This window comes from Notechis scutatus, chromosome 1, assembly GCF_049901735.1.
Source record: "Notechis scutatus isolate UNSWTSFEM ecotype Mainland chromosome 1, rNotScu1.2, whole genome shotgun sequence".
Lineage (NCBI taxonomy): Eukaryota > Metazoa > Chordata > Lepidosauria > Squamata > Elapidae > Notechis > Notechis scutatus.
In genome coordinates, this window is record NC_142009.1 from 230,968,242 (window position 1) to 230,978,368 (window position 10,127).

Genomic DNA, 10,127 nt, shown 5'->3' on the forward strand with positions numbered 1-10,127 from the left:
TTAAAAGAGATCTAGTAAGGCTGTCTACTTTATAATGCAGTTACTGCTTCTTCTGTTGGGCTGGATTCCCTAAACATAGCTCGGAACACAGAAGCTTACCATACACTTCCATTAAATTCAACATTTAGCTTTTGTACACGAAGTGATAACTACTACATGGACAAAGGGAAACCACTCCATTTTGCTGCCTTAATGTAGTTTGCACAGGCAGGAAAACTAAGGTGTTTGTCCCTGGGTTTGTGGCATCCTCACATTTGCCATTTTGGTGCACGCAGAAAGATTTGCGAGCATAGTGAAAATGACATTACTTTTGTCCCTGCAGTCGGTCATCAGGGTGAATGACCACGGGGGCATTGCAGCAGCCATAACTTTGAAATGGGTTTATAAGTAGCTTGGAGAGGGAGCAGAGGTCTGTTGTAACTTTGAACAGCCATTAAGTGACCAGCCATATCTAAAGGAAAACCAGTAGCGATACAGTTTAGGCAGAGATTTAATATTGCAATCCTTCCTTACTTGGAAGACAATCCCACAAAATTTGAAAGGGGAACTAAAGTGAGAATAGGACTGTGCCCCCTGATACTGTTACACCGAGACATGCTTAACCTCTTTTGCTTACTTGCACCAGGAATATAAGAGGCAAGCTAACTAACAACTTCTGAGAGTTGTGAAAACTTTTTTAGGGGGTCTTCCAGTTCAGAACTGAAAATATGATATAGGTAAAAGTGAAACCCTTGCAGTTCCATATTTTCAATGAAGAAGTTGTAAAAAAATTTCTAGCTAGTTTTTCTGAATAAATGTAATGACAAACTTACAGACAAATATGGCTATCTCTGATATTGATATCTAAAATGTACTAGATGTTTTAATGTTCTGTGACAGTTCCTATATGCAAGTTCCCAGGACATTTTTGAATTTTTGCTTGAAGAAAACAGAGTGCTGGTCTTGTGGTAATATAACACACTTCCCAAGATTAATTTGACCAGTTTGCTGAGTTATTTCAATCTTCTTGCCTAACACAAAGATCCATAAATTAATCACACAGAATGGATTCATCTCAAATGTTAGATTAAAAAATGATTAACTCCTTTATGGCCCTTGTTTTAACCCAATATAACCAAGTGATGCTTAAAACAATGTTTATACAGAATTAAATGTACACATTTATATATTTAGGAAAAATGAAATGAAACCAAATGAAAATGAAATGAAGGTTATTTGGAAATAAGAGGTCCAGAGAAAAAGGCTAATCAAACCACACTGGTATCTAGACACAGAAAGGTGCTTTGTGCAAATCAGATCCTGGCCTACATAGCATACTACTGTCTATTCTAATCAAACAAGTACCAGATTTCACATCTCAAAGAAGTATGCATGCTCCCTATTTGAGGTTGTATTCTAAACATTCCATTTTAATGAATATACTGCCTTCAGAATGTGCCTATAAATTGAATACTATCTTTAAGGAACTCATCATCAAAATTGCTGAACTGCGATACCTTCTGATGCATAAACATTCGTAAGACATACAGCCAAATCGCAGGCTGAAAAATATAGTTCAAAATTCAAATGTTTGAAATGTAAGATACCACCCAAAAAACATACTGTTATAGTTGAATAGTTTTTTTAATGAAACTAGAGAGCAGCATACAAAAATCTGCACATCTCCCCCTCCCTTTCTTCATCCTCATCTCTGCCACTATCCCTACTAGAGAGTCAGCAGTGGATCGGTTCTGACTAAGTATTCTTACAGTTACAAATTTATCTAAGAAACAAACACAGAGAGGAAAACAAATATATTTAAAACTGAGAGCAACTTTCCATGCTACAGAAAACTGACATCAACAGCTATAATGTACACGATGTTCCATCAGTCCAACACCCCATGTTTACCCCATAGTTTTTCATTACAGCAAGGAATAGGATCCAGCGGCTTTGCATCCTAGAAACAAGTTACAGGCTGTAGAATTTCAGGCTTCTGTCCATGCCTGTGGAAGCGAGGAACTTAGCATGGTGCCCGAAGGCTACTCCTGTTGTCAGCCCACTGTGCTCTGCAGAAAAAAGAAAGGACAGTCAGACAAGGTATTTTTCACTCTATGATTATCATTCAAAGAAACAGAAGGCAGCAGAAAGAACCAAAGTACTGATGCTAGCCATCAATTCAAAGGACAAATATTGTACGGCACCTGCGGAGAGTGATACAAAGGCCAACAATCACATACCTGTGAAATGAAGAACTTCTGTCCATTGTTTACAGATGAATACTTGGACATCAGTACCACCCAGGGCCAGATAGGTACCACTCTGATCAAAGATGAGGGACTTCACCTAAAAAAGGGAAAGGCACAGAAAATAGGTTTCTAGAAGGAAAGCATGATTATATTCATACGATCTAGATTCCAGGACATTTCCGAGACAATCTACGTTGATTAAATCTACCCAGCCAATTCAAACAAGTAAAGAGAACGTGCCATAAATTGCCACTTTAGAGGATAAGGGATCCTTGAAATAACTGTCTCTGTTATTAATCCTACATTCTGAAATAGTTTGCCTTCCCAATGTCAGGAATGGTGCGCCTTCCCTATTGATGTTCAGGAAATACTGCTCTTCTGCAGATCCTTCCTGGAATAAATGTTAGTCTACGTCATGACTGAACCTAGCCAGTAATTATATGGGAACTATTGACTATTTGTTACAGTTTGGACAGTTTTTGTATTGTACTATAATGTAAGCCCACTGTAGTTTCAGGATGCACACGATTCAAAAGAAACCAAGCTTTCACATAGAGGCAACAGGTTTTGTCCCATTCCAAGGAAGAGATTCCACAGCTTTAAAAGGAGCTAGCTGGAATCTGTCGGAAGTGGTATATTAAAATAAAGAGGATTCTGAAATACTGAACTGACAAACAAAATACAACTAGGCAAACCTCAAAGTTATTATCCAGCTGCAGCGTCTTGAAATTCTTCAGCTTGCGGAGATCCCAGAGTTTGACTGAGGAATCATCAGCAGCAGTGGCCAAGTAGTAGCCATTCTCAGAGAAGGCGATGCTAGTAATGGGACCAGAGTGTCCAGGGAAGTTTGCGACATTAGTCCGTTCCTGAGGAAAGCAAGTAATTAGTGGATATTAGAGTGATGTTGTATCCTCCAAAGAAATGCAACTCATGTCTCTTCTCTGCCTTCACCATGAACAGAGACGTGAATGTTCATTCTCCATTCCATAATATTCCTGTATAATGTTTTGAGCTCAAGTTAACATTGACAGCAAAACCTAGGAGGATAGATATTTCAGACAGATCAGATTTCACGAGACTAAAAAACTGTTTGAAAGAGAATGAAATGAGCCTTTAGATTTCATTATAGTTACTAATGTTTTCCTAGAATACTTTACATAACCATTTAGATACCTTTAAAAAAACCAATAAAAATATAAATATAATTGTTGCACATATCTTTCAATTATTTGACACCTTAAGTCTTCTCCTCCAACCAAGAAGAAGCCAAGGAGAGTTCCATGCTCTTCAAGATTAGCATAAAAACCTTCCAAATACTGGTATATAACAACAACCATATCTACTTATTCACAAAAGCATTAACCAACTAACTAAATCAGTAACGATCTAGCTCTAGTTAAGATACTGATGTACTAAATATTCCATTTCTCGTGCAAAACCTCTAAGAAGGTAAGAATACAATGTCAGCAAATCCTTAATAATCAGGCTTGCAAAGTAAAACATTCCAACACTGTCATATTAGAAGCTAATTCTCACCTTTAAGTCCCAGATTTTAATCTGGGAGTCCATTGTTCCTGTTCCAAAAATAAGCCCATCAGGATGGAACTGAGCACAGGTGAGAGCTGCAGGAAAGAATTTTGGATCACCGCATAAGTGAGGAAGCTCCAACCAGCTTCTCCCCTCCCCCATGTCCAATACATTGAGACCACACTCATTCAAGCATGTCTCACAGCATACTCAATTTAGATTCTAAATGCAAAATCCATACCACAGCCAGAAGTTTCGTCTGTGACTTTGGTGAGAACACGGCCAGTCTGGATGTCAGAGAAAGCCCAATACTATAAAAAGTAAATATTGAGGTTGCATATAAATAGTTGGCTTCAGAAGATCATGACTTTATTATATTGAATTCTTGTTTTTCTTTTAAATCTAGCCTAAAAGATACTCTGGATTCACTCTCACCTGGTCATCAGAAGAGCTCAAAAGATAATCGCCAGTTGCATGAAGACTCAGCCCTGTGACAGCACTTTCATGGGCTCGTACAACCTGCACACAGGAAGTGCCAGACACTGACCAAATCCGGATAGTAGCATCTGGAGATGCTGAGAACACCAGTTCCTGGAGGGCAAAAAGAAATCCAACTCCTTAAATACCAATTCTGTAAGACTACATGTAAACCTGGTAAGCCTGATTCCTTCAACAAATGTATGAGAAAACTGTGGTAATATATTTTATTAATCATTTTATCATTTTCTGTAAGGCCTTTGAATACTAGCAGTAAGTCTAGGAAGATGTGGGCATTCTTGGTGGGGGTAGGAGTATCTTTGCTCAGAGTGCCTCATTCTGTTTTGATTCTGCCAGTTTAGAAGGAATAGGAAAATGGGTGAAAGTTCAAGGTACAAGATACACAGTTGTGCTTTCTCATGGGACTTTCCAAACTTTCCCATGAGACTTTCCGTGGCTGTATGATCTCACCCTAGCAAGGTAACATCTGGGACTTTCCAAGATTGTGTGTTCTCATGCTGGTGAAGTAATCTCCTGTTGAGGTCATTGTTTTCTGAATATGCATACTGTATATTTTGCTGTGTTTTTTCTCAATAAATACTGCTACCTGAGTTCTCTCAGGGTTGGCATTTTTCTCAGAGACAGTTCCCTGTGTCTCATTTCAATGTCAAACCACCATAAAAACCTCATAAGAGATTATCTCACAGAAAGACTGCAGAAAATCAAGAACTTTTACCTGAGATGGATGGAACACTACGCTGGTGACCTTCTTTGTGTGACCTTTCAGGGTGGCCAGGATCTGTTCTGAACTCTTGTCAAAGACAACAACATTTTTATCAGCCCCACCTGCAAACAAGGCAAAAACCAGAAACCAGAGCAGCTCAACAACAGAATTTATTAACAGAAAGCATTCTTCAGTGGTTGACTTAAAGTATGTATTAATGGCGTAATATTACAGTAACATTACGACTGCAGCTTCATGGAAACTTGATTTCAACAATGTAAAATGTGGCATGTAATCTACTGTCCTTTCCAAAATACACTTAGAGCAAAAAATAGAATTTGGGGGGGAAAAGAAAACAGATATCTAAACGTACCTGTGAGGATCTTGTTGCTGTCAGAAGGACACAGATCAAGAGCAAGGATGCCAGGAATACTGGCACTGTGCAATCCCTGTTTAAAAACACAAAGTATTGCAATTAGCATTATAAGCCTTCTCATTTTATTCACTGACCACCAAGCAACATGAGGAAACTTTTACAAAAGGTGGGTGTCTCTGTATATATGTGAGGTGTGGGGGTATGTTGGTGTGTGCGTTGTCCATATTTTGATTGTTGTTGGATATTTGGTGGTAAAGATAAAAATGTACTGGTAAACTGGGGATACAAAGGAAGCATGCACATACAAGAAATTCTGTATTTTCGAAAGACCCAAGAGTATATAATCTCTCAGACATTCCAGAGCTCAAGAAATGTAAAATACAGAGAACTATCATTAATTTATATGTGCTCCCATCAGGCAGCAATGAGGAAATTCACCAGCATTGTTAAAGAAGTTTAAGAATCTTCAGAACTCTTAAGATAACTTTCTCAATTGATCATATATTTACCACATGTGAAGCCACCTGCCGGTATCTATTAAGTTCTTCTGGTTTCACCAGTTCCTCTGGCACAGTCTTCCCCCTCTGCAAAAAAGAAAACAAAATTCATCCACTAAGAACACAAACTATCTAAGACAAGCAATCAGATCTCTTGGTTCTGCTGCTAAGAGAATTTCTATGCACATCCCAGAATCACCCAATTCCACACCCATTTAATAAAAAGGGGCACTTGCCTTTTTGCGCTCTGTGGTCAGCACTGTGGCTTTGTCTTGAAGCTGCAAGGCAGAAAAACATTAGAAAAACTAGAAAAAACTATGCCATGATAGTGCCTGAAATTATATTACATACTCAAAGTGATTCAAAGCACATGTTTTTGCACATCCCTACTACAGAAATGCCACAGTAATTTCTATATTTAACAGCTCAGGCCAATCTATTATAACTGTTTATCTGTAGTTCTGAACTCAAAACATTTCTTACTTTCTGGATAATTTCTGGGGTCATTCCTGCCAACTCTCCTAGATCCATTGGTTCACCAGCACCCTGGAAAAGGAACAAACAAATCATTTTAGTTGAGAGAAAGATACAGTGTGAAGAAAATAATGTAATTATGTGAAACATACCATAGGATTTGGTTGTGAAGAGGGTATAGCTTGGGGAATAATGAGGCCAGCCTGGGGTTTCAGAGTTGCCAAAGCTGTGAAGAAGGAGATGATTTGGCATGTTTAACACACTTGGCATAATGGGGTCTCTTCTTGCACACCATTAAAAAAATAAAAATATAAATTCTGTGCTGTACCTTCTCTTGCAGCAGTCACCTCTTTGGTGAGACGAGCAATGACACGGCAGGCAGCATCATGTTGGTAGAGTGCATGAGAAAGTTCCTGGCGTGTAGTCTGAAGCTGCTGGCGCAAAGTGAAACTGTGTAGCATGACAGCATCCTGAAGGAAGTAATTCAGTACATTAATATTGTAGGTGACGATATCTGGACATGCTGGCTTAGTGAATAACTCTGAACACATAGCATGACATCATATGCAGTCCATTAATTTCTGCCTTGCTTTTCCCACTCTTGTCAACAGGAAAAATAAAATGAAAATGGACAGCTTTCATGACATCTGAAATCAGCGTACTGATTTTTACGACTCCCTTGTTCTACGAGCACAAAATCTGATTGTTGATGTTACATGAGTGGCAGAACTTACAATAAAATAAGAATTCTGGATTACTGTGTTAATATGTATATATACATATGTATATACCCATTCATCTTGTAGTGCCTTCAGGATAGCTGGAATACTGGTAGCAGAAGGAGGCTTAGGCCGAATTGGGTGGGCAACTGTGAATGAAACATATACAAGCATTAATTCTAGCCAACCCCCAATAGTTACCCTCACAAGTTTTTAAACCAGGAGTGTCAAACTCATGTCATCACCGTGGTGTCACGTGATGTATTACAACTTTTTTCCTTCGTTAAACTGGGTGTGGGCATGGCCATTGCGTGACTCATCTGGCCAACAGGCCGCAAGTTTGACAGCCCTGCTTTAAACCATGGCTAGGACAGTTTTGTCAGTTTTAATTTTACTGTATTGTTTAATTTTGCCTATTTTTGCGGGTGGGTTTTCAGTGTGATCCAGCTGAAGGTAGAATTGAAGACTATGGATAGCACTAGAAAAACAAAATCATGCCTTGCGATTTTGAAACCCAAGAAGCTGGAAAAAGTTGTAGAAGAGACACGTTTTATAAAAAATCTGACCACACACTTTGATATAATTGAAGTTGGAGACAAATGTTCAAACAAATCAGACAGAAAAAGCAACATGGAAACAATGGACAAAGTACAAAGTAAAAACTGAGAAAATGCAAACAGAAACATAGGTGGGATTTCTGATTGAAATGCTGGATATAGTCAAGACTTTAGTTAGGGGATGGGCAGCATATAATTTAATAAATATGATTTATACATGTAGCACTTTTTTGAAATTGTTCTAAATGGATATGTTCAACAATCCTTTCCTTATACTCGGCCTTGATATTTTGGAATAATTTTATATCTCACTATAAATTAACAAATATTTTCAAGACTTCCCTACAAGATTGACTTCCAGTCAGGTTAGGTATTCTGTATTCAATAAACTAATTCTCCTGATCATCCTTACCTTTGATATCTAGCAGCTGTTCCTCAGACAGTGGCTGGTTATTCACTGGATCCGTCCCATTCTCTGCAATATATTTTTCAATTAGTCTTCGTTCATAAACATGGTTTGAGACTGGAGACAGACAAGGATGTTCTGGTACCTCATTAGAAACTGCAAGAAAAAAGGTGTAGAAAAAAAATCACTAAAACAAACTTCTTCTGTAAATCAAGTTAAACTGTCTTTAAAGATAAATAGGAATAACAGCAGGACCCCCCACAATACGGACCTTCACAAAATGGTTGCAAACAAGTAATATTCAGTTAGAATATGAAGTCCCAAAAGAAGATAAACAAAATGTTGATTTAATAATATCTTTAAACAACCAGTAGTCAGAAATGTTATTTATGCAAATCAGATTCACAGGCATTTCTCAAGGCCCATATTGTAATTTGCATTTTATACAATTATAAGTGTAATCCAACAAACTAAGAACATAACTGGAAGGAAAATTTAAAAATGTTCTATTTAACAAGATAGAGAAAAAAATAAAAATAAAATAGATGAAATGTGATAGCGACAAATGTAAATGTCTTTATTGGGGGAAAAAAGTTATAGAATGTGGGATACCTAGTTGACAGCAGTATTTGTGAAAAAGATCTGTTAATCATAAGCTAAATACAGGTATGAGCAAGGAAAAATCATGTAGTTGCCAAAAACTGAATGCAAGACTGTTTTGATGGTAATTTCAAATTAGGTCATTACATTCTGATTCAGGTAGCTCTAAAATATTGTCTGTTTGTAGACCCCAAAAACAAAAAATTCAAAGTAAATGACATGGATAGAGAGAAGGACAACAAGGAAATCAGAGAACCAGAAATGCTTAGGAGACACTGAAGGAACTGGATATGTTTAGATTGGGGGATAAATGAATGAATGGAATAAGATATTTTTCAAGTATTTGAAATGGTTTAATACAGGTCAAGAACTGATGCCTATCATTCCAAAATGCAGGACAAAGAAGCGGCAGAAAGGCAGATCCTAGCTGAGCAGATGAACACCTGAACTAATTACTTAAGAGAGGCACTGGCTCCTCTTTACTGGATGTATACTAACTAGAGCTCGGCGGGATTGTAATTTTGAATTGATGATTAATTTGCATTCTCTGTGTGGGAGATGAGTGGTTCAAAAATGTGATGAATATAAAATTCCTGCACTGAGCAGATGCCTTGACAGCTTCTTCCACTTCTATATGGATTAGGCAGTTGCACAGTTCATTATAACCAAACTCAGTTTCTGCTTCTAGCACATCCCGTTATTTATAAAAAAAAATCTGATCAACTAAAAAAAGCTCCCCAAGATGTACAATCGAGCCGTATAAACTATCTTCCTCTAGTAACTGTTCAGTGACCAGGTACCAAATTGTGAAGAAGGGTCCCCCCCCTCTAACGTTTTAACGGACTGTTGAATCCATGTTCTGCCTTCTGGAGAGGGAAAAGAGAGAGAGAAGGGCTTTTTTTCTCCTCTGACCACCTCTCAGCCCCTACCGAGCTGCCTGCAGTTGACTGGAAACATTACAACCCCTCAGACCTCTCAATATTGGAAACTGGCACAGTTAACCGCCAAACAGCTGCGGCTGTTAAAAGGGGAGCCCCTCTTCTCGAGCCTTCTCCCTCCATGCGAGGCCGCAGCTGTGCGGGAAGAACGAGAGCCGAGGAGAAAGCGGGTCACTCACTGGAGCATATGAGGGACATGGCGCGCAGGATAAGCCCCCTAGGGCTACTGTAATGGTATAATCCCTCGGTTTAATCCTTGAGGCGGCTTCGGGGCCACGAAGGCCGAGGAGGAGAAGGAAGGTTCGGCTATCGGTAGTCCGCTTCAGCCTTTTTTTTTTTTTTTTTTTAAACGCCACCACGCCACAGGCCACGAAACGCGCGCAAACTCCCAGCAAGAGGCCGGAAGCGGAATCTCTTCACTTGCTCACGCCCCGTTGGCGAACACAATCTACTTCCGGATCCGGAGGACCCTGGAAAAAAAAAAACTACCATTCCCGTCATGCACTTGCTGGGCATAACGCGGGTCTCGAAATATACTGTAGTAATTAAAAAGTAGATTTATTCAGCGAGTTGCCAACCTCCGGGATCAGGAGACAACGGAGAA

The 10,127-nt window shown here is 38.8% G+C and overlaps 1 protein-coding gene and 1 long non-coding RNA gene across 3 annotated transcripts; one reads left to right on the plus strand and one right to left on the minus strand.

The window, feature by feature from the left end:
* Positions 1-1,607: 1,607 nt before the first annotated feature.
* Positions 1,608-9,963, minus strand: LOC113429590 (pre-mRNA-processing factor 19). Of its 2 annotated transcripts, none has more exons than XM_026692091.2 (16): positions 9,703-9,963; positions 7,992-8,141; positions 7,095-7,171; positions 6,632-6,773; positions 6,456-6,529; positions 6,313-6,375; positions 6,066-6,107; positions 5,842-5,916; positions 5,330-5,405; positions 4,969-5,078; positions 4,191-4,346; positions 3,997-4,066; positions 3,765-3,850; positions 2,924-3,094; positions 2,220-2,325; positions 1,608-2,048 (listed from the first exon to the last, which is right to left on the minus strand). In XM_026692091.2, the coding sequence occupies exons 1-16, from the start codon at positions 9,719-9,721 to the stop codon at positions 1,951-1,953; spliced, it is 1,515 nt and encodes a 504-aa protein (XP_026547876.2). In that variant the 5' UTR covers positions 9,722-9,963; the 3' UTR covers positions 1,608-1,950. The 2 variants fall into 2 exon arrangements, with proteins under 2 accessions (XP_026547876.2, XP_087806709.1); XM_087950583.1 differs by lacking the exon at positions 9,703-9,963 and adding an exon at positions 9,515-9,557.
* LOC148133258 (uncharacterized) lies at positions 1,967-4,283 on the plus strand. Its single transcript, XR_015746613.1, has 2 exons — positions 1,967-2,079; positions 4,162-4,283. It is a non-coding gene; the product is annotated as an uncharacterized LOC148133258 (long non-coding RNA).
* Positions 9,964-10,127: the final 164 nt, after the last annotated feature.